The sequence below is a fragment of the Elgaria multicarinata genome, chromosome 22 (assembly GCF_023053635.1).
Source record: "Elgaria multicarinata webbii isolate HBS135686 ecotype San Diego chromosome 22, rElgMul1.1.pri, whole genome shotgun sequence".
NCBI lineage: Eukaryota > Metazoa > Chordata > Lepidosauria > Squamata > Anguidae > Elgaria > Elgaria multicarinata.
Genome location: NC_086192.1, coordinates 7,687,231 through 7,714,424, shown reverse-complemented (window position 1 = coordinate 7,714,424; position 27,194 = coordinate 7,687,231). Strand labels below are relative to the sequence as shown.

The 27,194-nt window shown below is 47.1% G+C and overlaps 1 protein-coding gene across 2 annotated transcripts in view; it reads right to left on the bottom strand.

The window, feature by feature from the left end:
• The window catches only part of ACACA (acetyl-CoA carboxylase alpha), a 221,542-nt gene that overhangs the window by 113,868 nt on the left and 80,480 nt on the right, over nt 1–27,194 (bottom strand). For both annotated transcript variants that reach the window (XM_063146546.1, XM_063146547.1), the window contains 4 exons: nt 26,374–26,463; nt 22,349–22,467; nt 9,443–9,466; nt 165–308 (listed from right to left, as the gene is read on the bottom strand). In XM_063146546.1, coding sequence (XP_063002616.1) covers nt 165–308; nt 9,443–9,466; nt 22,349–22,467; nt 26,374–26,463 — 377 coding nt within the window. The remainder of the gene's footprint in view (nt 1–164; nt 309–9,442; nt 9,467–22,348; nt 22,468–26,373; nt 26,464–27,194) is intronic.

The following is a 27,194-nucleotide window of genomic DNA, read 5'->3' as shown; positions in this document are numbered from 1 at the left end:
AATTGTTTAAGATGCAGGAGCCCTGTCCTCCCTTCCATAGGGTCACCCGCTAGAAGTGAGCCATGCAAAGCCGGAGAGATTGAGCAGAGGTTCCTTGGAGAAGGATCTGAGAGAGGCCTCGGTGTAGCAGACACACCAAACGCACACACACACACACGGCTTACCGAACGAATTCGTCGAAGGTCCGGAAGGAGACCATTCCACCCATGCGCTGGCACGGCGGGGTGAACGAGTTGTCCAGGAGCACGTCACTCACGCTGGCGACGTGGACCATGCCGTAGTGGTTGAGGTTGGACGAGAAGGACATCCTGAATGGGTGGGGGTCAAATCAGAGCATCCGTTAGGAGAGCAGCAGAGGCCAAAAGGCGTCGTCAAGAAGGAAAGAAACAAAAGGAAGGACAGGGGTGGAAGCCACTTAAAGACGCTGCCCTTTCCAGGTCTGAAAAGAAATAAAAGCAGAAAAAGGGTGCCACACCACGAAACAGACTCGCTAACCTGCCTTTCAAAACAGAACAGGGGGAGGGGGATTTTCTAAGCTAAGCGCAAAGCTACTTCAAGAGGCAGCTGGACAACCATCCGTCAGGGATGCTTTAGGGTGGATTCCTGCATTGTGCAGGGGGTTGGACTCGATGGCCTTGTAGGCCCCTTCCAACTCTGCGATTCTATGATTCTAGCTTTGCAATGCAAGCCCATGCATGGTTACTCAGAAGTAAGTCCCGCTGGGCTCAATGAGGCTTACGCCTAAGAAAGCACGCAGGGGATTGCAGCCTTTAGGTACCCACTCTTTCAGGCGCTGCACTCGCCTCCGTCGTGGGTTCACACGGCTGAACTTGACCTAACACGTGGCCATGATTTTCTGCCCTTGGTGCTCATTAATTTTCATTAAGCGAAGGTGGCGTTAGATTAATCCTTAAAAGGAGCACAGAGTTAAAGCCAATGGCGCCACCTGGGGATGTGGAATAACAAGGCACTTCAATGCACTGAAGCGCTCTTCAAGTTACCTCCACTGCACTCGGAATTAAGTCAGATTAGGCTGTTGCTAACTAGGTGTTAAAAGAGCTCCGGGTGGAAGTGGAAATGTGTAGAAAAGAAACTTTTAACGGACACGGCGTTACAGAAAGGAGCCGAACAAGGAGCGGAAACACATTTCTTATAATTGGAACGACGGTTCCATTCTGCAGAGCCATTTTTTTAATGGAAAACAAGAAGCCAGAGGTGTTCCGTTCACCAGAACGACGTGTTGTCAGTTTATTGCCTCTTAAGAACACAAAACAAGTAGCAAAAAGAGGGGTGGGGGGGTGGCTGTCAGGCAGCACACAGATGCAGGGCCAATCTCCGCCTTGGTCCTTGTTAACACAGAAGCAGCTCCAGGTCACCCTCTTGGTGTGTCGCATTGGCCTATGCACATTTCTATTACAAATGGCTTGTGGGTATAATTTTAAGTAGCCTCTGTAAAAAATAGGACGCCGGAATACTTTTGACTTGTCCAGGGGAGGAGGCAGAAATCAGAGGCAGGGGCAGCCGGCAAACAGCGACCCAGCCCTCAACTGCTCACTGCAGAAGCATGTGCAGGAAGGAAAAGAGGGCACAGGAGTCATGGTGCCTGGTGCGGAGAATGTGGGCATTTTCCTCCCTTTCTCATAATAGTAGCATCATCCCCTGAAGCTGACGGGTGGGAGATTCCGGACAGATCAAAGGAAGGGTTATCTTGACACAGCGCAGTTTTGTTTTTTAAAACTGCTTGGGAATAAATCCACCCGCGTTGCAGGGGAGTCCAGCCTGAATTCGTAGGCAGCCCCTTTAAGACAAAGGCAAGGCAAGGCAGAATTCTATGGATGACCTGCCTGTTAACGAGGGGATTAGGGAAAAAAGGAGGCTAAGGGGAGACATGATAGAGGTGTACAAAACGATGCCTGGTGTGGAGAGTGTGGATAAGGAGACATTTTCCCCCCTCTCCCATAATACTAGAACCCAATAGGGTCATCCCACGAAGCTGATGGGTGGGAAATTCAGGACAAATAAAAGGAAGGGCTTCTTCACACAGCGCAGAGTTAAACCCGGGAATTCACTGCCACAAGAGGTGGTGATGGCCACCCATTTGGAGGGCTTTGAAAGGGGGTTGGATAAACTCCTGGAGGAGGAGGTGATCCAAGGCTACTAGTCCTGATGGCTACATGCTACCTCCAGGATCAAGGGCAGTATGCCTATGTACACCAGTTGCTGGGGAACATGGTGGTGGTGGTGGTGTTGCACCATGTCCTACTTGTGAGTTTCCTGTGGTTGGTCACTGTGTGAACAGAATGCTGGACTAGATGGACTGATGGTCTGACCCAGCATGGCTCTTCTTTTGTCCTTATGTACTGGGATAGTTAAATGGTAACACAGAACAAATCCGGTTTCACACTGGCCTCTTACACCAATACTGAAAACTAGCGGCTCCAGCTGTACACGTGGGTTCCAATGAGCCCACAGAGCTCCATGCAAACACAGGCTTCCCACCATTCTCTTGAAAGTTCCAGAATGTTCTACGGGCATGGACAGGGTGCTCCATCCCTGCAGAGCATTGTAGCTCGACCAATTGGCCATGCTGGCTGGGAATGATGGGAGTTGGAGTCCAACACATCCCGAATAGGCTCCCTTCCCGCAGCAGCTATGAAAAGCAGAATGATGGGAGTTGGAGTCCTACACATCCAGAATAGGCTCCCTTCCCGCAGCAGCTGTGAAAAGCAGAATGTTTCATTCTGCTTTTCAGAGCTGCTGCAGGAAGGGAGCCTATTCTGGATGTGTTGGACTCCAACTCCCATCATTCCCAGCCAGCATGGCCAATCGCCATGTTGCGGTCCAATACATCTGGGCGGCATCAACTTCAGGAAGGTGGAAAGAGACTCTATTGGATGTGCCAGCTGGGGGTGATGGGAGTTGTAGTCCAACATATCTGAAGGGCATCAAGTTGGGGAAAACTGAAATAAACTCCATTGGCCGTATCAAGCTGGGGATGATGGGAGTTCTAGGACTTTTTTTCTGCCTAATCCGGCATAGGGTTGCACCCTTATCCACTATGTTGCTGCAGCTGGATTGGGACACTGACTTTTAATCACATAGGAGTCTTCATTGCATGCAAGATTGAACTCTAAAGTGAGCCTAGAGCTGCATTTCTTTAAAGAAACATTTCCCCTCCCAGAATTCATGTCCCAACCATGAGCTACTATAACACACAAAATCTAGACAGGGCTTTAGAATTTGCAGATTCATCAACAACGACAACAAAATTTAGCTTTAAAAGATTTACCGTGCAATCCTATACATGGCTACTCAGAAGTAAGCCCCATGGAATGCAATGGGGCAGGCGTCCAGGTAAGTGTTGTATAGGATTGAAGCGTTGGCAAATCTTTTATGGACAGTTATAAAGCACACATATGCACGAATACACACAAATAAACATCCATCTGTGTTGAAATACAGTTAGAAACCCCAATATAAATTAGACATTTGCTTTTCTCTCTTCCTGGTTACTGATTTTGGGGGCAGGATTCAGTCCCCCACCCACCCCATGGCCACCTTCCAAACTGTTTTTGATGGGACTGAAATCAAATTTCTTATCATATCCTATACTTTCCGGAAAGGACATTTATATCCGGACTCTGGCCTGCCTCCAACAGAATGATTTCTGCAACCCGGGTCTCAGACGGCTGAATTATACAAGGCGCTAAAGGTATCGCTTCTGCTGGAAATGTCAGCAAAAGCACCGCCAGCGCTTGCTCCCCTTCGTAATACCATGCTTCTGAGGCATGTGTGCCACTGGAACGCAGTGGGCAGGGAGAGGGCTCAGGCCGTGGCTCAGGAGTGGAGCAAATACTTAGGCATGTGGAAGGACCCCGGTTTGATCCTCAGCCCCACCAGGAAGGGCAACGAAAGAATCCTGCCTGAAACCCTGGAGAGCCAATCAGCGTCGACAATACTGGGCGAGACAGACCCATGGCGGGACTTGACATAAGGCAGCGTCCTGCGCTTCTATGAGAGAATGCTGGGAGTTGTAGGACTTACTTTCTGTCTAGGTCTGCATAGGATTACACTCTAAAAGTCCTTTTGCTTTGGCCGTTCAAATTTAAGCTGGGTTTTTTTAGATATTAGACCCACCCTGGGAAGGTGTGAGATCGTGGGCTCTCCCACACTAGAGGCCTTCAAGAGGCAGCTAGACAGCCATCCGTCAGGAATGCTTTAAGGTGGATTCCTGCATTGAGCAGGGGGTTGGACTCGATGACCTCAGAGGCCCCTTCCAACTCCACTATTCTATGATTCTATGAATAATCTGAATGTTGCATTTACATGGGTGGACATCTATAATGCGATGGCGCAAGCAACCGTCACATTCACAGATGAATTTTAAACCTAAGAATTTTAAGATGTTGTGATTGTTATTTTAATATTGTGTCGGTTTTATATGCTCCTTTAACCAGCTTTATGTATTGTATTGTTGCATTTAATGTTGTTCGCCGCCTCAACAATCCAGAGGAAGAGGCGGGTAAGAAATACATATTATTATTATTATTATTATTATTATTATTATTATTTCCAAAGAATTAAAGCTATTCCCTCACCCACTTTTTTTTGTTTTTTACAAAAAAAACCCCACAACTTCCCTTTCTTGGACCATGTCTGATTTTCACTGATTTTAGAAACTAAAGTCAATGAGCAGGAGACATTCCCTTAGGTCAGAGAAGGTAACTCCGGACACAGCTAGACCTAAGGTTTATCCTGGGATCATCCAGGGTTCGCCCCCTGCCTGAGGACTGGATCCCCTGTGTGTCACCTAGATGAACAGGTTTGACCCCTGGACGATCCAGGGATAAACCTTAGGTCTAGCTATGGCCTCCGTGCTTGGTTTGGTTTGGTTTGGACGTGGTTGCTGGAATAACGGAGATGAAAGCGCCCGCAAAAGTCCGAGATAAAAAGGGAAGGCACATAGACTCCGCATTGGGAGTGGATGATTGTTTGCATCAATTCATCTCTCAGAAGAGAAGCGCGTCTGATCAAGGGCAGCAGCAGGAAGCAAGCAGAACACAGCACAATAGGAGGGAACCATGGCTAGTGAGACAACGTACGGCCACGTTCCCCAAACACGCATCCTTTCAATTGTTTATGGCTGCCACTGATGTTTTAGGGCACAATCCTATGCATGTTTAGACCGAAGAAAGTCCTACGGCTCCCAGCAACAGCATGGGGCATCATGGGAGTTGTCTAAACATGTATAAACATGCATAGGATTTCATGCTTAGGGTGCAATCCTATGCTCGTTTAGACAGAAAAAAGTCCTACAAATCCCAGCACTCCCCTGAGATCTTAATGATATAGGGCGGGATACAAACATTATAAATAAATAAATAAATAAATAAATAAATAAATAGGACTTTTTTCTGTCTAAACATGCATATGATTGCACCCTTAGCTGTTTTATGGGATGGAGGTATTTTAATGGATAATTGTTTCCAGCTGTTTTAAAGTTTGCAATTCTGTTGTAAAACACCTTGAGGGTTTCTTTTGAGAAATCAAGAGAAATAAAATCATCGTCATCATCAACAACAACCAGAATAATTTTAAGAGGCTAACCTGGTATTTCCTATGTAATCTATATCAATCCCCAACCTTCTCCTTCACATGCTAGCTTGCTAGGTACGGGGAATCTTTATTAGTTTCTGTAACGAGGGTTAGTCCACCAAATGCGCCTTCTGAAAAAAAAGCCCACATAAAGTGGGCCAGAAAATTGCTTTCCAAACCTGCTCATGTTAATTTTTCCCCTAGTCATGTTTGCAAAACTGCATTTTATTTTATTTTTATTTTTAATTGCACGTTCCGGAAAAGAGCAATGGAAACATTTTCTCTTTCAAGTGGCACGTTGTACATCTTCCTGTCAGGTATAGGTTTTTGTGAACTGCCCAGGGATCTTCAGCTATTGGGCGGTATAAAAATGCAATAAATAATAATAATAAATGGTTTGAGAATGTCAGATGTTCCCTGCAAGCTTCTCTCTGTAAGCAGTTCCCATGGGAGTAGCTGGTTCACTCCTTTGCCTCGGCCTGGAAGCAGCTGGTTCTCTGGGAACTTAAGAGTGTTTGGGGATAAGGAGGAGACCACTCTTGGAACCTGTGACTCAGATTGTAACGTCATTGTAGTAGGCGGTGCCATCCTGCCCTCTTGGCACATGGGCATGGCTTACAGGTCAGAGGACCTGTCTGTCAGGTGGCTTTGAATAGGCCTTAAAGGCTGGGGCAAAGCTGAAAAAGCATTACTAGGTTTCATCTCTCAACGCAACGCCTGACCTCCCTCCTGCTTTGGATTCCACCTCCGCTTGGGACTTTGAAAGCACTCTGCACATGGACGCTTTGCTATTTGGACTTTTGGATATCTAAGAACTGTGCCATGAAAAGCAGTGAGGCTTTTCATAGACTTGGACTTGCATATTGGATTTGCACATTGATGGTGCTATATAAATAAATAATAATAATAATAATATGCTGTGGATTCTGTGTTCGTGCCCAGACTCAGGTGGCAAGGAGTTCCCAGTCCTTAGCAGAAGGATGGGGCGCCTGGGCCTGAGGCTTAACCTTTCCTGAAGTCACGGTAATGGGGTCAGCTCAGTAGTGGCAGACTGAGATTGAGATCTCTCTGCCCGGCTCTGGTGGCTCAGAGCAACCTTTCCTAGGAGTTTGTTTTAGGAGATTGGTCATGTCCCTTTGAGGTGCCAGCGTCTGCGGCGTCTGGAAAAGCTCAAAGCTGTTATTGGCGTACCCTATTCACCCCCCCTCCAAGTGTTTGCCTTAAGGATCGTTTCAGAAAAAAGAGCCTACAGCTTTCTAACCCTCGGTCAGCTTTAAGTGTGTTTTGGAGACTCTGCAACCATTAAGCTTGTCTACCGTGTGATTTCCTCAATAAAAGACATCTCACTGATGTGAGTGTTTCGTGTCAGGTTGCCAGCACGTGTGAATGCCAGAGGGAACAGGCATGAACACGACACTTCCATGGCAAATGACGCCATCATAAATCACTCTCTCAGCCAATCAGCATGCATCGATCCTCCACCCGCCCACCTCACCAAGCCATGATGATTGGCTGGCGTGTTTTTTAAAAATGCGGGTAGGGCATTGGCCAGAGGGGAAGGAAAACTCCACCACAAAGCGTCCGAAGTTCAAACTGAACGGAAGACACCGTCACCTGATTGGAGGAATACGTGAAAGGCCCAAACCAGCAGGAAATCAGAAGGTACCACTGGAAACCAGAATTTGACCGGAGTTACCTACACTTTGCAGAACCAGGCAATCGCTTTCGCAAGTGATGCCCTGAGCGCTTTCTTACTCCCAATATGCCGAGTATGATTAACGCGGCCTTGAGATTAACAGGTTACTTCTCTCACGCCAAGGGCATTTTTAACATGTAAAGTGCAAGGGAAATCCCCACCCCACCCTCCAGCCTTCATGAATGCCTCCCCGCTGAAGTGTCCTTTGAATCCTGCTTGTCCCTGGTTTACCATTTCCGGAAAACAAAATGCAGATTTAGATACCGTTCGTGATCTCCCCCGGAGTCTATGATACAGGATTTGCCATCCTGCTTTAAGCAAAAAAAAAAAACCCTCTGCCTATGAAACCCAGATGACTTCCTTAAGAGCAGATACTTTAAGGAGATCCGAGGCTCTCAGGTTCTCGCGTGCACACTGGGGCGGGGATTTTAAAAAGCCCTTTTGAGTTCATTCCTCTCCCCGCAAATGAAAATTCCTTTTTAAAATCCACACTCATGCCTCCTCTGCCCATTGTAAAGGGCAGGATTGAATTGGGAATGAGAATCAGGGCACGGACGCTTGGCCTGCAAACCCAGCGATCCCAAATCATGATTCAAGAGTAAATTCTACTCCCCGGGGAACTCCAGAAGTTTAAGATTCCGATCTTCGGTGGAACTTGTTCTACATCGGCCTTCCCTAACCTGGCGCCCGCGAGATGTGGTGGACTACAGTTCCCAGTATCCCCAGCCAGCATGATGGGAGTTGTAGTCCAACACAGCTGGAGGGCGCCCGGTTGAAAAAGACTGTACTACATTCTGTTCACAGACAAAATGTGTTGCTGTTTTAAATGGCTTATTTTGGGTTTGTTTTAAACTTCGCCCTTGAAATTTCCTTCTCTCCACACACTTTTGAATGGGGATAGAGCCTCTCTCTTTTTTTTTTTAAAGATAAGTCTTGGCCCATGCAAGGTGTAAACCGCCAGCCAGACAAGCAGGTGGCACATTATCCTTTGCAGGGTCTGGCTCTAATTAAGATGGGGCTTCTGCAGTTCATGCTCAACAAACAGTGAAACCATAATATTTAATATACAAAAATAAAATAAAGATTACACTGCCATTCTTTTAAAGACCATGACCTAGGCGGTTTGGAAAGCGTATTTTCAAAGGGGAGTGACACTCTATACCACATAATTGTGGGAATGGTAAAGGTAGCCCCAATAAATCTTCAGGGAATACACAGCAGCCCGCATTAGGCCATTGACAAAGACCTCTTGTCGAAACGTGTTTGGCCTTTTTCTACGTTGTTTTCGTTATACATTGGTCTGTGCAATATGTTATTGCACTTTTTATGCAATATTATTGTTAATCTTTACTTTATTTTTGTATATTAAATATTATGGTTTCACTGTATATATATATCCTTAACTTTTTGTTGAGCATTATATGGTTGTTTGTTAAGGATTTCACCTTTCCTTGCTTCTGCAGTTCAGTTATTTGCGTCTACCTCCAGTGAGAAGGGCCTGTTCTTTATCTCCCCCCACCCGGATAGAGTCCAGGATGTAAGACAGGAGAGAGGAAAAGGACGAAGTCTCATCTGCTCGGATCCCCTGTGCCGGAAAACGACACATCCAAGCATACATAATATAGGTGATTGTCCGGGAAGCTCAAAGAACAATTTCAGCATCTCTCGTGAAAACAGCCTGGGATGAAATGCCCGTTGTGCTTACAAAACCCTACCGGAGGATGTCCAGCTGATGCCCGGCTCATTGTAGGACAAGGAAACAACAAGGAGAGACCGAAAGCAAAGCAGTTCTTTAACTTGCAAGATCCGGAGCTGCTTTGCAAAGCAGGACAGCCAACCTTGCAAGCGTGTGGGGTTAGTTTGCGTAGCATGCAAAAGCCGCCTTTTTAAAACGCAAGCGGGGCGAGGGGGAGGGGAGAGAGAAAAAGAGAAGAAGGACAGAGGTTTAAAGAGGGAAGAGGGGAAACTTAAAAAAGAAAAGAAAAACACCACAAAAGAAGGAGGTGTTGTTACGGTTCCGGGTGAGAAAAGGGATTCCGAAAACGAAATCAGATTAGATCGTTATAACCCCAAACTAAAAACGTGTTAAAGCTACACATCCTTCTAAGCAACTATTATTTGTCTCAGGTCTAAAAAGGAGAATTACTGTACCTGTTGAGCGTGGGTATGTTCCCTCTGTAATCAAACAACCACAGTTAGTTATGGATTGGTTAGTGAAAGCCATCATTAAAATGAAACACATCAATCATTAAAATCAGAATTCAAGCCAGTGTACGGAGCGGAAGCCAGAAGACTGCATTCACCGAAGCCAAAAATGTTGATGCACCCCTTTCCGGCAGGGCCAGTGGGAGAGATAAGAGGGCCATGCCACTCAGCGAGAGGCTATCGGCCTAAAAAGATGCTGCAGGAAGCGGCCTTTCCTCTAAAAAGAATCGGCACACCATAAAACAAAGGAACGGTCCCTGAAAGGTACCACCACACAAAAACGAAACATACAAAGCCAGGCCGGAGGAAGTAGTTGCACTGAAGTCCCATCGAAAGCTCAACGTAACGATTTGGTTGTGGGTAATCTATGCCCCGTTAATTTCCACGGGGCTTCAGCATGACTCACGTCCTCTGGATTGGGGCCACATGTCCTAATAGGAATGTGTTTCTTGATTTGCATCTTGCATTTCATAAACAGATGCACAGCGGCCAAACTTTTAAGCGTCAACGTGGTTGCAAAACATTGGATGCTCGTTTATGAAGGTTGCAATCCTATGCCTATTTAACCTGGGAGTAAGCTCCGTCGAATTCAATGGGAGGTCACCTTCTGAGTAAACATGCATAGGATTGCACTTGTAAGACGTTTTGTCCTTTTAATGACTTTTTTTAAAAAAAGAATGAACTTAAAATAACAGAACAGTTTAAACCAACTCTTGGAAACTAGCAGCGTATTCCAACTCTATGCAAGGTTATTGCTCTGTGTACATTGCAAAATGCATTCCATAAAACAAAAGGAGTTGACGGGGTATATTACGATGTGGAGGCTTATTGTTAATGTAGTACTATTTGGGGACGTGCATATTCAACTTTCTACACCAGACTCAGAGCAGGGGATTTTCCCATCAGTACCCCCAAATACGCACAGCACATGCCAATACACTTCCACACCGAAGACGAGGCAAAACCTATTCATGACAGGAGTAACTGGCGATAACTCGTTCATCCTAGTTTGCTATGTTAATTAGGACAGCCATCCCTTGTTCTGATTGAGCCCTAAACAAAGAGGATCAAATTTCTAAGTCAGTGTCACACTGGAGTCGCCTTTGAGATTCATTGGGTTGGAAAAGGGCAACTTTATGCTCAGCAGTAGCGTGTCCTGTTGAGGCGGAATTCTCCTGCTGCTGCTGCTGTTGAGATTGCCAGGGGTGGTGAGGTGGAGGGATGATCACAGGCGATATTTTTAGCATTTCAAAACCATCTGGCCCCACTGTTTATAGCAGCCTTTCCCAACTCGCTCTCCTCTGGGCTGGGCTGGGCTACAGCTCCCATGAACCCCAGCTAGCATGGCCAAGGGTCTCCTCTGGCTGAGTTAGACTATCGCCACGCCTCCTGATATGTGAAAGGGCCATGCTAGCTGGGGCTCATGGGACCTGTAGTCCAACACATTTAGAATGCACATGCTCAAGAAAGGCTGTTTTACAGTTCTCTCTTTCTGTCTCCCACTGAACACTTATAATGTATAAACACACACACACAACACACCTGCCAACTGGAGGTAACACTTCAAGCAATGCATAAGACAGACTCTACAAAACGTACACCTAAAAAGCTTCCAAATACGAACGCACACAGAACACGAACAAAGCCAACATGGCTGAAGCCCTTTTGCCGAAGAAATCCTTCCTTTGGTCAGGGAGTTCTAGGCAGTAGGGCCGAGTATCGTGGGTCCTTCTGGCCACCCCGCCGGCTGTGGAGGCGCGCGGGCAGATCACCACGCCTCCTGACGTGTGATGATGTCCTTCTCACCTGCCCTCCAGTGAGAGAAATTAGGTGGGTCTCCACACAGGAGAGGGCCAGCTCAGCAGTGGCCCCACGCCTGTGGAACGGACTCCCACCGGCGGTCCGCCATGCACCACCCTTACAGGCTTTTAAAGAAGGCCTTAAAATGTTCTATTTTACTATGGCCTTCTCATAAATGAATACTGTTCTGCTGCTTCTGCCCTTGTTGTTTTTAGTGTTAGTTTTTACCGTTAGCGTTTATTGTTTTTAACTGATATTGTACTGTCTATGATTTTATTGCTTTTAATGTTTATGCTGTTTTATGTATGGTGGTGAGCCGCCTTGGGAGGGGCTTCTGCCCTGAAAAGCAGCTAAGAAATGTTTTAAATAAAATAAATAAAATAAATAAAAGAATGACCTGACACCTACCCCCTACATCGGAGTGGGGTGGGGGTCATTTGCAACACACTAAGCCGGCAATTGGATGATATTTTCGGAATAACCAGCAGCATGGAAAGCAAAATCATGGTGTGGAAACCACACGGTCCAGAGCGTCTCCAGCGCCTGGTCCGCTGTAGTCGACTCTTCGAAAGGGGCCAGATGCAGCAAGAGCAATGAGGCTGAGCTCTCCAGCCTGAGCTTGTGTGCAAAATGCCAGCAGGGGGAAGGAGAGGCAATCCCCCAGGGCAACCCAGCAGGAATCCCCTAGGGCTGCATCTCAGTAGCAGAGGCCCCATGGGAGGCCCCAGGTTCAATCTCCGCCGTCTCCAGGTAGGCTTGGAAAGAATCCTGCCCAACACTCTGGGGAACCACGGCCAGCCAGTGACCGGGTTCGCACCATCACCACAGCCCACCACGGCTTTTTTAAAGCCGCAGCAGGGTTGCAGCACTCGGGGGGGGGGGTGTTACTGATTGACGCCGCTGCGGCTTCTCGTGTCATCCGGACCCGCCAAGAGAAGCTCGTTGGGGTGGATAACCAACAGCTCTACCACAGGCCATGGGTTCTGGTCATTGGTTCGCCACTGCAACAAGCTGCCCTCGCCGGGTTCGGTCTGCGCTGGAAGCCGCGCCCTGCAAGGGTAATTCGGGAAATGAGTCGGCACACGTCGCGCCGGTTCACAAGCCACCGCGGCTTATGAACAACAGTAGTGGGCTAGCTGGACCAATGTTCTGGCTCAGGTCAAGGCAGCTTACTATGTTCTGATGTTCCAAAGGAACTGGCCAAATCACACCGTGAGCAAAACAAAATCCACCCATCAAGGTTACAGCCTGGCCAGTTCCACTACCACCACCACCCTGGTGAGACAGCAGTGGCAGGTTTTTGTACTGTTTCAAAAAAAGAAAAAGAAAAAGAAAAACCAACCAAATCTGTCTGAGCAGTCGGGAGAGCAGGCCAAAAGAATCACACGTGGCTGTGATGCCTCGATCTTGTGGACTTTTCAACCATCTTAGAATCCAGTACGGGCCTTCCCGAGAAGGATTACGCTGAGAAAGGGATGCACGCGACGAACAACCTGTCCCGAGCGGTAGACATTCCTAAGGCCACGCTGGTTGAGGACTGTGGAATTCATAGCCCAACGTGTCAGGAGGAGAAAGCCGCACTAAAGCAACATAACAGCTTGGGCCCATTTCGCTTGCAGCTGCGAACGGATCTGCCTCAGAGGACAGAAGACTTGAGTAGCCGAGAGCCGGGGCCAATGCCTCTCAGTGGAGGCTGGCGGCTCGAATGTCAGTGGGGTGGTGAATCCGCTCCAGGTTTCAGCCTGAACCAATCAAAACTCTAAAGGCCCAGCATTGGGCAAAAGGCGGGATACAAATAACAACAACAACAACAACAACAACAACAACAACAACAACAATAATAATAATAATAATAATAATGCAGCTCTCCAAGGTGTTTGGCCTTCCCCAACCTGCTTTTCCAGTTCTGGCTAGCTGTGACTGAAACCTGGAGCGGATTTACTGCCCAACTGAGAAAAGGGCAACTAAACTGATCCAGGGGCTGGAGCATCTCCCCTACGAGGGAAGGTTACAAGAAGCGAGATTGTTTAGCTTGGAAAAAAGGGAGACAGGACAGAGGCGTACAACATTATGCATGGTGTGGCGAAGGTGGATAGGGAGACATTTTTCTCCCTCTCTCAAAATACTAGAACCCAAAGGGGTCATCCCATGAAACTGATTGGTGGGAGATTCAGGACAAATAAAAGGAAGGACTTCTTCACACAGCGCATAGTTAAGTTATGGAACTCACTGCCACAGGATGTGGTGATGGCCACCAATCTGGAAGGCTTTAAAAGGGGGTTGGATCAATTCCTGGAGGCGAAGGCTATCCATGGCTACTAGCCCTGATGGTTGTGTGCTATCTCCAGTATTCGAGGCAGTAAGCCTGTGTGCACCAGTTGCTGGAGAACATGGGCAGGAGGGTGCTGTTGCACCATGTCCTGCTTGTTCATCCCTGGCCGATGGCTGGTTGGCCACTGTGGGAACAGAGTGCTGGACTAGATGGACCCTTGGTCTGATCCAGCAGGGCTCTTATGTTTTCCCTCCCACCCACCCACCCACCCGCTGCATCACCCAAACCTGCCTGCCTGCCTGCTGCCAAAGGTACACAAGACACAAAAGCCCTGCCAAGCAAGCCCGGGAAACGTTTCTTCTGAAATCCATCCCCACTCGAAGCCACCGCCGCCCAATTTGCATCCGATTACCCCGGCTCCATCCTGCCGGCTGCCCCTTTCAATAGCCCCCTTTCTTTCCTCGGCGGGAAGACTCTGCCCTCACTCAAACCGGCGAGCCCAGGGAGCAGTGGGCAAATTGCCACTCCCTGCTGCTTAATTCACATCAAACCCACAGCACAAAACTACAGGGATTTGCAGATGTCCCGGCAGCGGCCGCCTCCCCGTATCCGCCGGCGTTCTCCCCACGACGCTCCGCCGGCTGCAAAGAGCAGGGACCCCGCGCGTCCTAATGATACACTCCCAAGAGTTCTCCGCTCATCCCTCCGAGGCTTAACGTGGCTCGGGGCCACGAGGCACCACGGCTGATTTCCTATCAAAAGCCGCATGATTGATGGGAGGGGAGGCTGCTTTGCTAACAACTTTAAAGCCCGCTGAGATGTATCTGTTTCTCTAGACATTTGGACCTTACAAACAGGTCCCCACGGGGTGATGTAGAAATGTCAGAGAAATCCGCAACACATTCAAATGGGTTTGAATTTCTAGGAATCCGAACCTGGGACACAGCAGCCGGCCGGCTTTTCAGGAATCCCACGGATTCCGCAAGCTTGTTGTTTTTACTACCTGGAATTTTATGGAAATTCCAGGAAGTATACAAATTACTACCTGGAATTACTAATCCAGGTATTATACAAATTACGTACCAGCCCAAAAGGGGCCTTTCCCCCTAAAGCAGAAAAATGCGCATTTGGGAGGGGGATTGCACATTTTTGCAAGTGTGAATTTGTACAAATGCAAATTTGGGAAAAATCTGATCCCATCCATCAGGGCAGGACGGGACGGAAGGCACCTGACAATAGACAAATGCTGGTGATGGAACGAATTCCTAGTGTGACAGGACAGCCGCAATGGGGGCGAGGGCTCTGCTTCCCTCTTATTTTACCTCCTTTCAGGGTGGGAAAAAGAAAAAAAGAATCCATTCTACATCTTTACAGTTTGCTACAATCCCAGTGAAGGCCAAATTCTTCTAACCGTCATAAAAAGCAACACATAACTATAGAAGGCCTGTGTATTCTTCACTTGTCCCGTGGCAATTTGGTTTGCCACGGGACAATATCAACCCAGCATCCAGAGAATCACGGCCTTCGTTTAATTTTATTGGCAAAGAAGAGTATGCAGGTGTCTAGTCCTTATGGCTGCAAAGGTGAATTTGGAAAATGGTGGCCACCTCAGAAGGGGCGATAAAAAAGAGAGGTAGACTCTAGTGTTTAAGAGTAGAAAAGTTTTTAATCTCTTTGTCCAAATGTCTCTGCTGTTTAATTTTTTTTTAAAAAAAAAACTATTCTACTCTTAAATGCTAGAGTCTATCTCTCTTTTTTATCCGTTCTACATAGTGTTTTTCCCTCATCATTTTGACGACACTTCAGAAGGGGGCAATGAAGGATTTCCAAGCACTAGCAAGAAGGAAGTCAGGACTTTTTTAAAAAAAGGTATTCCTCATGAGAACCACCCCCATGATGATGCATATTATGCACAAGCAAATATATGCAAATCTGATTAATTTGGAATGCAATGCTATGCATGTAACACTCTTAGTATTGGAGTTGCAGGACTTTTTTCTGTCTAAACGTCATAGAATCATAGAATAGCAGAGTTGGAAGGGGCCTACAAGGCCATCGAGTCCAACCCCCTACTTAATGCAGGAATCCGCCCTAAAGCATCCCTGACAGAGGGTTGTCCGGCTGCCTCTTGAAGGCCTCTAATGTGGGAGAGCCCACAACCTCCTTAGGTCACTGATTCCAATGTCATACTGCTCTAACAGTCAGGAAATTTTTCCTGATGTCCATCCGGAATCTGGCTTCCTTTAACTTGAGCCCATTATGCCGTGTCCTGCACTCTGGGAGGATCAAGAAGAGATCCTGGCCCTCCTCTGTGTGAGAACCCTTTAAGTAAGTATTTGAAGAGTGCTATCATGTCACCCTCAATCTTCTCTTCTCCAGGCTAAACATGCCCAGTTGTTTCAGTCTCTCCTCACAGGGCTTTGTTTCCAGACCCCAGATCATCCTGATTGCCCTCCTCTGAACATGCTCCAGCTTGTCTGCGTCCTTCTTGAATTGTGGAGCCCAGAACTGGACGCAATACTCAAGATGAGGCCTAACCAGGGCCGAATAAAGAGGAACCAGTACCTCACGTGATTTGGAAGCTATACTTCTATTAATGCAGCCCAAAATAGCGTTTGCTTTTCTTGCAGCCATATTGCACTGTTGGCTCATATTCAGCTCGTGATCTACAACAATTCCAAGATCCTTCTCGCTTGTAGTATTGCTGAGCCAAGTATGCATAGCATTGCACCCTAATTTAAACAAGCTGCAGAAAACTGCTTAGCATCAAGAACAGATTTTGAATTTATTTTTTTAAGACTTAACAGGATACAGAAGCCTTTTAGGTGATAATCAAGAAACATCCACTACTCCGTAGCATTGGATTCTAAAGGAGCAGAGGGGAAGGTCTCAAAAAGTATTATTCGTTACATTTGGAATACAGGTCAAGAATTTTAACCTTTTTTTGTCCTTTTAAAAGAAGAAATCAAGTTTCTAGCCCTCATGTCTGTGAAGATATGCTTGGAAATAATTGAGCACTGCCTGTTGAAAGCTCAGAAGCCAGAGAGATGGTTGAAGAAAATTTCCAGTGTCCCCAGAAGCAGGTCTGGTCCGCATAGCTCTTTAAACTTCTGCATGGATCACCAGAAGCAAACTAGTAAACATTGTAGACTAAAATCAGTAAGAGAAATCATGCATCATCTATGCCAGGTTGCAGAACTTGGCTTGCCTGGGCACAGAATTCAAACTGAAGTACATGCAGGGATTGGATCCTGTGAATTTGTGTCCAAGTGAGACCGGGGCAGGTTTTGCACACACACACCCCCCGGATATGTTTCAATGCTCAGAAATGCTCCCTCGCGCACAATTCCAGACCACTGTCCCAGGGAAGGGTGGCGATTAACTTCTAGAAAGGAGCCCAGCCATGGTTCCTCTAGAAAACACAGGCCACAGCTAGACCTAAGCTTTATCCTGGGATCATCCAGGGTTCGCCCCTGCCTGAACACTGGATCCCCTGTGTGTCACCTAGATGAACAGGTTTGACCCCTGGACGATCCAGGGATAAACCTTAGGTCTAGCTATGGCCACAGTCTTTTGATCTGGAACTTCCGCTCTTTAATGCTCAATATATGGGGGACTCTCTAATTCTGGGGTCTCCAATGTGGTGCCCATGCAATGTGCCCGTAGACATTGCTCGTGGCATCCACCAGGCTTGCTGTCTTTCCTGATTTGTATTTTATTTCTTAAGGTATTTTTAATTAAATATAGAAAAAAAAATCAAACTGGGAGGCTGGCATGCTGCAAAGTGAGGGTCTGCCCTCTGCCGCCACCTTTATTTGGGTTCAAAACAGTGGATTTTTCGTTTTGGACCTCAGCCCCTGCCGCTTCTGCCTTGGAATTCGATCACTTACATCTTTTGGTTTCGCCAGTCAGCCTTCTGGGAAATCGAGTGTCTTGTGACCGGCTGTGCTCACCACAGCAGCCATTTTGTGGGACCACCTACGCTATTCTCAAAAATTCCAACGTGCAAACTACACCTAAAGAGCGGTGGGGGGGGGGGGAGGCTGCGCTAATTTCTCACTCTCACTTCCTGTCTGTTCCTTCTTTTTTCAGTGCACAGACGCCCTGCTTTGCACACAGAGATCCCAGTTCCATCCCCGACGCCTCCAGGGGGAGCTGGGAAAGAATCCAGCCTGAAACCCTGCCGAGCAGGGAGATGAATGAGGCCAAAGGTCTGACTCTGTATAAGCCAGCCTCCTATCCAAGCCCTGGAGTATTAAAAGAGATGTCGGAGCTGAGCCGTGGGACAAGTATTACATAAGGACGTAAGAAGAGCCCTGCTGGATCAGGCCAAGGGTCCATCTAGTCCAGCACGCTGTTCACACAGGGGCCAACCAGCTGTCAGCCAGGGACCAGCAAAGCAGGACATGACATACCAGCACCCTCCCACCCATGTTCCCCAGCACTGTGTAGACAAACGTGTTGTCTGAACTGAGCCACCCTGTGGATTGGCCCTGTTTGTATAAATTCAGTGTTTCTTGGTGCATAATTTTTTAAAAAATTGTTTTAAGGTGTAGAGGTAACAGAGTAGTGGATAAACCAGCCAGATCAACATAAAAGCTTCTGGAAAAGAAGAAGTCGACGAGAGCACATTTCTGTGATTCAGGCCTGGCTTAATCAGAATTACTCTCCAGTCCATGCCAGGACTGCCCTAGATGTGTCTCACACCATCCACCCATTTGGCAGGAGCTGTATCCAACACTTCACGGTTATAGCCAGTAGGCGCTGATCCTCCAAGTTTAGTTTTGCCTGACAATACTAATGCAGGGCAAGTTTTAAAGCAGCCTTCCCCAACCTAGTCCCTTCCATATTTATCGAATTTCAATTCCCATCAGTTGGGAGTTGTAGTCCGATACATCGGGAGGGTTGGGGAAAGGTGCTTTAAGGGCTCTCTCAAAAGATAAGCCAAGTGGCGGGGATTAACTGAGAAAGAGGGATGATATCAATGGAAGATGAGGATGAAATGAAGAATGAATAGCTGAGGTTGTTGAGGAAGGATCCAGGATTATAAAAACATATAAAAAAAATCCTCCAAAATAGCATGCAATTATTTGCAAATATTGTCGAGATGAAGAGAACAGATGAGGCCAATTCAATGGCCCATTTATATCACTGCAGAGAGATCTTTGTGCAGCTGGGCTTGGAGGACTCATTCATTTTGAGCAAAACCAGATTTTGAAGAGAAAAAGAGAGGGGAGGGGGGGCACGCGGGAGGGGAAAAAACGTTTCACGAGATGTACTGATGGATTCTCAATGAACCGAGACCAGGCCTCATCGGCCAATCCCGCCAAACATAAAACGAGGAGGAGTATGAAATAAAAGCCAACGGATAGGTGGGAGACAAAGGAAGAAGAAAATAGCAGTCTCCCCCCACACACACACACAAAAAAAGGGGGGCTGGTGTGTTCATGTGTTTTTATTTTGGGGATAACCGGTTATGGATCAACAGTGGCACCCAGTGGCCAAAGGAACACAAGGCAGCCATTACGCTTACGATCCACCCTGTTCCCAACCCCAAAGAACTCAAATTCTCTCCACCCTACACAGATGCAAACTCAGTGTTTCTCAGTTAAAAATCAAGGGCTTCTATACACACACACACACACACACACACACACACCCCTAAAGATTCAGAGCGTGACAAATCTGCAGTCACAGGTAGCTCGGCCTCTACGTTTCTGTGCCAGCTCCTGCCACTGTTCCAAGTGCGTCCCCCCACATTGAAAACCAGGAAGTCTGGGATGGTGACTCATATGGACATTCAAGCAGATTGCCGTGGCCTAGCGAAACCAGAGCTCACAGGGATGCAGACCAGGCATTTTTTCAGTAGCAGGGATGCTGCCGTCATCTGCCACCACCACCCGACCTCAGAATTCGCTGTAACTGAGCTGCAACCCTCACAATAGCAGAGAATTTTCCCAGCGACAATATATGACAGAGATGTACGAAATGGTGCCTGGTGCGGAGAATGTGGAGAGGGAGGCATTTTTCTCCATCTTCCATCATACTAGAAGCCAATGGGGTCATCCCAAGCTGCTGAATGGTGGGAGATTCAGGACAGAGCAAAGGAAGGACTTCTTCACACAGCGCAGAGTTAAACTGTAGAATTTACTACCACAAGATGTGATGACAGACACCAATTTGGATGGCATTAAAAGAGAGTTAAACAAATTCCTGGAGAAGAAGCCCGTTAGCTACTGAGCCACACACAAGGTTATGCTATTATCCTATAAAGCCCTAAATAACTTGAGACCAGCAAACCTAGCAGACCACTGTCCCTTCTATACACCCAGACGACATTTACGATCGTCAGAGGAAGAATAACCGAATGTCGTCACGAAGAACCTTGATGGCAGGACCTTCTCTGTAGCGGCACCCACCCTTTGAAAAACCCTTCCTCGGGTGGTTCGGGAGGCGGAAAATGTAACATCCTTCAAACGCCTCGTGAAAACATATTTTTTTAGACAAGCTTTCCCTGCACTATAACTTATCCTGGTTTCGTATGATATTTTAAAAGTTTTAAATCTTGTCTTTCTGTATATTATCATTTTAATTGTAAACCGCCCAGAGAGCAGTGGCTGTTGGGTAGTATAAAAATGTAATAATACTACGACGAAGAAGAAGAAGAAGAAGATCTCAATGGCTGAAGAAGAAGAAGAAGAAGAAGAAGAAGAAGAAGAAGAAGAAGATCTCAATGGCAGAAGAAGACGAAGACGAAGAAGAAGATCTGAATGGAAGAAGAAGAAGAAGAAGAAGAAGAAGAAGAAGAAGAAGAAGAAGAAGAAGAAGAAGAAGATCTCAATGGCTGAAGAAGAAGAAGAAGATCTCAATGGCAGAAGAAGAAGAAGAAGAAGAAGAAGAAGAAGAAGAAGAAGAAGAAGAAGAAGAAGAAGAAGAAGAAGATCTCAATGGCTTCTAGTCCTGATGACTATGTGCTACCTCCAGTATTAGAGGCAGTAAAAGCCTATATACACCAGTTGCTGAGGAACATGGGTAGGAGGGTGCTGTTGCACTCATGTCCTGCTTGTGGGTTCCCTTTGGGCAGCTGGTCGGTCATTGTGTGAACAGAATGCTGGACTAGATGGACCCTTGGTCTGATCCAGCAGGGCTCTTCTTGTATTCTGATGTTCTTACATTGTTCTCTGTTGTAATGTTAAGTAATTTGGTCTCAAAGGACCAGTTAAGACGCATGAGCTTTACACAGGACCTGCTCATGGAGGAGATGGAAACCGCTAGGACTGTTTTGTTGATACGGACTCTCCTTTGGGGGCGTGGCTCTGGGGAGCGGGACGTCAAGCACATGCACCTCAAACCTGACCACTACACCACAGCCGCCAATCCGCTCCGATCAGGCGATTTTGCTACTCCTCTATGTCAGAAACGGCCCAATCAATCCAATCGCAATCTATGTGGACAAAATTACGTGACACCCCCACCCCAACTAGCGTAGGCTCGGTCTGTATATGTGGCAGAGGGATTGTGCCATTTCAGATCGCGTGAGGGGGGCAGGGGCGGGGAATCACATTGTTTTAAAATGCTGAGTTACGGGTAAATAAAACTCCAGGCAAGTAGAAAGCCATCATGTCAGGGAGTGGGCTGAACTAGAACCTCTGTCTTCAACCTGTTAATTTTTGATATGGGTGGTGCGCACCCCCTTCTGGCAGTGTGAAATGACAGAGTCCAAACACAGCGTACCAGTGCGTGTGACTATACAGCTTAGGAATGGCTGAGTTAAGAATTGCTATTTAAACAAACAGGCCAATTGTTTTATATGGTTCTGGGTGAGTGACGCAAGATTAAGCTTTTCCTGGGTTAAAACCTACAGCAGAACCAGCATTCAATTCACTGATAGGCATGCCCTTCCCTTATGGTAAGGTGCCAAGATCACACTGCAGCTTGAGAATTTATTGAGAGCTCTGATTTTATACTACTTCTGTCTTCATCCCAGGTTTAGGCAGGTAAGAGGGGGTGAGGTTTTTTTTACCAGGTTCTTGCACACATGGAAAGAGGCCCTCAGAATTCTAAGCATATGCCAAGATCACACCGCAGCTTGAGAATTCATTGTGAGCTCTGATTTTATACTACTTCTGTCTTCATCCCAGATTTAGGCAGATGAGAAGAGGTTGGAATTATTAATTTTTTACCAGATTCTTGCACACATGGAAAGAGGCCCTCAGAATTCTATGCGTATGCCAAGATCACACCACAGCTTCATTGTGAGCTCTGATTTCATAGTACTTCTGTCTTCACGCCAGATTAGTGGGGAGGACTTCACCATGATTCTTATACACACTGGAAGAAACCCTCAAAATTTCAAGAGCATGGTTGGAGAAGGACAGTTTGAACGGTCGCCAGCTATAAGACTGAGTAGTCTGGATGTTTATTCTACTGAGGAACATTATAGTCGCAAGGTTTGGGGGCGGGGGGGGGCATTTGCTGTGCTTGCACTGATGTGGGGAAAGATGAATGGCCCATCACATGGAACAATTTAGAAACGCCCTGTATGGGGAGGCCATTAATGCATGCACAGGGCCCAATTCGTCTTCCATACTTTGAAGTAACCAATGAACAACACCACACATATTCTTTGGCATTCAATGCCAAGATTTCCCACAATGCAACAGAGCAGACATGTATAAAAACCCTGCTTCCCCCAGCCACCCCGCTTCCTCACACAAGGTTGGTTCTCCCATCCCCGCCCCCTCCAGATTGGCTCAGTGGTACCCGCACTCGGGCCTAACCTGTTTGGGTGTGAAGTGGGTAGCATGAACTGGAACTCCACCACACAAGTGTTGTCTTTTAGTTGGCGGTGCTGGACACTGTTCAGCTCGTAGGCGATGTATGCCCTTCGAACATACACCTGGGAGTTGAAAAAGGAAAAGAAAAAGAACGATTGCTGAAGAGTACGGCCATATTTACACCAAGCAGGGTGTAACACTTTGAAAGCGGTTTGAAAACAGTATATGGAATGTGTCCTGGGCCCCGACAGTTGTCAATACTGTTATAAACTGTTATAAAGCAGTAGTGTAGATCCTGCACTGTGTTCACACAGTCATCCCAATGCAGTTCCCACACAGCTGACAGTGGCAGAGATCCAACTTTGGAGTTTTTCCCTACGCTATGAAGAATCTGGCAGCAGAACTCTGGACAGTACCACTTCAGATCACACAGGGAGGGCTATGTGTTCCCTGCCTCGATCCAATCGGAGAGGCATGTAAGAAATAAATTATTATTATTATTATTATTGGATATTTTCTGCCCACGTCCCATATAAAGTGATCCACGTGTGCCAGGAGTTTTTTTAACATGCGAGGCGGGGGGACAGAATTGCTGTCTTGAGAATTTTTCCACCTGATTCCAGCTCTCGGATCATTTTTCTCCCCGAGGAAAATATAAATTGAAACGGCTATGCGGCATCTTCCAAATTTTTCTTTTTTCTTTCTCCTTTTTTAAGTGAAGAGCGGTTACGCTTGAAAAAACACATGAAGCACAACAACCAAAAACATGTTTGGGGGGAGACATGAGAGCACTCTTCAAATACTTAAAAGGTTGTCACACAGAGGAGGGCCAGGATCTCTTCTCGATCCTCCCAGAGTGCAGGACACGGAATAACGGGCTCAAGTTAAAGGAAGCCAGATTCCAGCTGGACATCAGGAAAAACTTCCTGACTGTTAGAGCAGTACGACAATGGAATCAGTTACCTAGGGAGGCGGTGGGCTCTCCCACACTAGAGGCCTTCAAGAGGCAGCTGGACAACCATCTGTCAGGGATGCTTTAGGGTGGATTCCTGCATTGAGCCGGGGGTTGGACTTGATGGCCTTGTAGGCCGCTTCCAACTCTGCTATTCTATGATTCTAGGATTCTATGTTACAAACAGATCGTACCATTTCCTCCAGCAATTTGTGGGGTTCGCCTCTTTGGGGTCCAGGGGCTGTTTGTCTAGAAATGATGCTGTCTCTCCCTTTCCCCCCATTGCTAAGGAACTTAGCATTTTCTAGGACTCAGCAGCCACCAGCGCCCCCTTGTTTGTTATACCTTGGGAGTAGAGGAGGGAGAATGGCAGAAGATCCCTGCAGGATCAGACCGAGGGCAACCTGTTCCCACAGAGACCAACTAGATTTCTAAGAAAAGTCCACAAACCGGACATGAGTGCTACAGCACCCTCCTGCTCAAGTTCTCCAGAAACTCTATACAGAATAGGGATGTATTAGAAATTCGTTTCAGTTCAAGATCTACCCAGTTCGCACCTTCCGAATCAAACTCAGATTCGGACGCAGTCTGCGTTCGAAGTTTGTACATTTCCGAACTTCCGACGGAAAAATAAATAAATGCGTTCGACGGCATGCATACGTTTTGAAAAAGTGCACAAATGCGCTTTATAATCAGTGGGAGATGAATGGGCACATTTCAAAGATCGGCAGAACGGACACATACATTTGGGGGGATGAATATGCACGGATTTTGTGTGAAAAGAAGACACTAAAGCTCGCAATCTGTTACAGACTCGGTTTGGAATGAGCTTTGAGATGGAAATTAGAGATGGAATCCGCTCCAGTTTTGCCGATTTTCACATCCCTACCTGATCCCGGAGGCAGCACATGGCCCTCAGGACTAGTAGACATCGATAGCCTTCTCCTCCATGAATTTGTCCAATCACCTTTCAACGCCGATGGGAACCGTCACTACATCTTGTGGTAGCGAACCCTGGAGCTTAACTACGCGCCGTGTGAAGACGAGCAGACAAAACCATGTCCTTCTTCACACAGCGCATCGTTAAATCATGGCACTTGCTACTACAAGATGCGGTGTTGACAGCCAAGGCCTAATGTGTGGCGAGGAAGGTGATGATGAGAGTGAAGAGGTCAGGACTTGAAGAGCAAGTCTCTAGTCCTTCTAACAAAACGTCTGTAGCAGGGTTGGGCATAGATTTTGGACTTCAACTCCCAGCATTCCTGGCCATTGCCCATTCTGGCTGGGGCCAAAGGGAGTTGAAGTCCAAAACATCTGGAGATCTACCTTATGTCCTGTTCTATAATAACGTAAGAACATCAGTGGCCAACCAGCTGTCAACCAGGGACCCACAAAGCAGGACGTGGTGAAACAGCACCCTCCCACCCACGTTGCCCCAAAACTGGTGCTTACTGCTTACTGCCTCGGATATTGTGTCTTTTCAAGTGATGTCACCAATTTGGATGGCTTTAAAAGGGGCCTGGATAAATTCCTGGAAGAGAAGTTTATCAATGGCTACTAGTCCACATGGCTATGCACTACCTCCAGGGTCAGAGGCAGCATGTCTACATATGCCCGTTGCTGGGGAACATGGGCAGGACGGTGCAGCTGCATATGGTTCAGGTCCAGGTTATTTGAAAGACCATATTCTCCCTTATGAGCCTGCCCGTGCTTTGAGATCTTCTGGAGAAGCCCTTCTTTCAGTCCTACCATCTTCACAGGCGTGCTTGGAGGGAACGCGGGAGAGGGCCTTCTCGGTGGCTGCTCCGGTGCTCTGGAACTCTCTTCCCGGGGAAGCTAGGCTGGGGCTTTCGGAAGCAGGCTAAAACTTTTTTGTTCCAGCAGGCCTTTGGAGAATAATCCGGCCCTCCATCTATGTTAATGTCTTATAATTTTGTTGTGTATTTTTTAATTGTTTATGGTTTTGTTCCCCCCCCCCATGTATATTTTAAACTTTGTAAGGCCGCCTTGAGGCCCAGCATTGGACAAAAGGCAGGATACAAATAAATAAAAGAAGAAGAAGAAGAAGAAGAAGAAGAAGAAGAAGAAGAAGAAGAAGTAGTCCTGCTTGTGAGTTTCCCATGAACTGCTGCGTGGGCCACTGAGTGAACAGAGTGCTGGACTAGATGGACCCTTGGTTTGATCCAGCAGGGCTCTTCTGATGGTCTTAATACAGCTGTGATCCCTTTTGAATTTAATGTTGGCCTCATCCCCTGCCCACCTTGAAAACATTCCAGGGGGGCTCGCCTTGAAAGGTAAGGTGGGCTGAGCTGTCTCCAACCCCATGTAGTTTTCCCTACATCATTCTTATCTTTATTGTGCTAAACCAATGAAGTGGAAAGAATCCTGCATGTAGATTTCCCTGTATTCCTGCAGAGAAAGCGATGTTGGGTCACCGCCCCCTTCAAGGAAACCATTGACTACCCTGGACAAATAGTGGGCTTTTTCATCTTGCTTTTCATAACTTGTAATAATGTACTAAATAAATAACATAAATAACTTGGACAGTCAGTCATTACTGCCACAGGCAGTAATATATTCCACAGTTGTGGAGTGGAACTGGGCAAGCAACGAATATTGGTGCGGCACACAGAATGCAGCATTCTAGAGGCTCTGAGCTGCTGCTTTGTTTAAAGGGGGGGACAGAATAATGTTGCTAGCCCTCATGGCTTGAAAGCATCAGGACGATGTTTCAGTGAGATCTCAGAAGCAGGAGTGGAGGCCATGAAGGATCTCTAAGGAATGAGGCATTTGAGGGTCCATTCCTCGCAGCAGCGTATAGAAAAGTTATGCATGATTAGGAAATATGTGCGTAGTTTGATTCAGTTTGCAAAGATGTAATATGGATCACAAAATGTAACCACTTGGAGGAGAGCTCAGGGCAGGTTTTGAAGCACAGCAGATACACGTCCTTTCCTAGACCTTTGAAAAGTGGGTATATTACACGCTGGGGGGGACGAGGGGCGAAAGAAACTGGCACCCCAGAACCAAGGGAAAAAGGTTTGTCCAAATGCTTTTCAGATGAGAAGAAACCTACCTCCAGAGCTGCCATCCGCACCACCTGGTTGCTGTGATAGAAGAAGTTTGGGAGCACGTCAAAGATGGATGTCTCCGAAAGAATGAGTTTCTAGAAGGGGGAGTAAACAGAAGAGACGGCTTTTCAAAACCACAGGATTCTAGACTTTTTGGGGAAAGGAACAGTTTGATGCAAAAAGTCTCCTCCCTTCTCCCTGCCCACGTTAGACAGAAAAAAAGTTCTACAATTCCCAGCATTCCCCAGCCAGAAAAAAGTGCTAAAACTCCCATCATTCCCCTGTAAATTTAGTAGTAGAAATGGCTCTTTGCAAGCGCACAGAAAATGACAGCACAGCCGGCTGGCGAATGCGAGGAGTTCTAAGATTTCTTTCTGTCTAAACATGCCTAGGATTGCATCCTAAAATTGCCAGTGGTGAGGCACCATGGGAGTTGAGGGCCAAAACACCTGGAGGGCCACAGGTTTCCCCCCCCCCCCCCCCGCTGAAAAGGCAACCCTTTTTCTGGCCGCAAGACTGAATGCCACCATTTAATTCAGGGGGGAAAGACGACGTTTGGGAAACACCACTTTAGAGAAAAGAGGCGGCCAGGGAGAGTGGTCTTCACAAAAGGCAAAACGCTTTCGTGGAGCGGGACACTACTGCATGCTAAACAACTGAGCTGTACCACTCTGCGTGGTACAGCCCCTGCTGTGCATGCAGAAGCTCCCAGGTTCAGTCCCTGGCATCTTCAGGTAGGGCTAGGAAAGAATCCTAGAAACCCTGGAGAGCCGTGGTTGCCAATCCGTGAAGAGTCCCCGCCCCCCTACACCCCTGCTGTTATCTC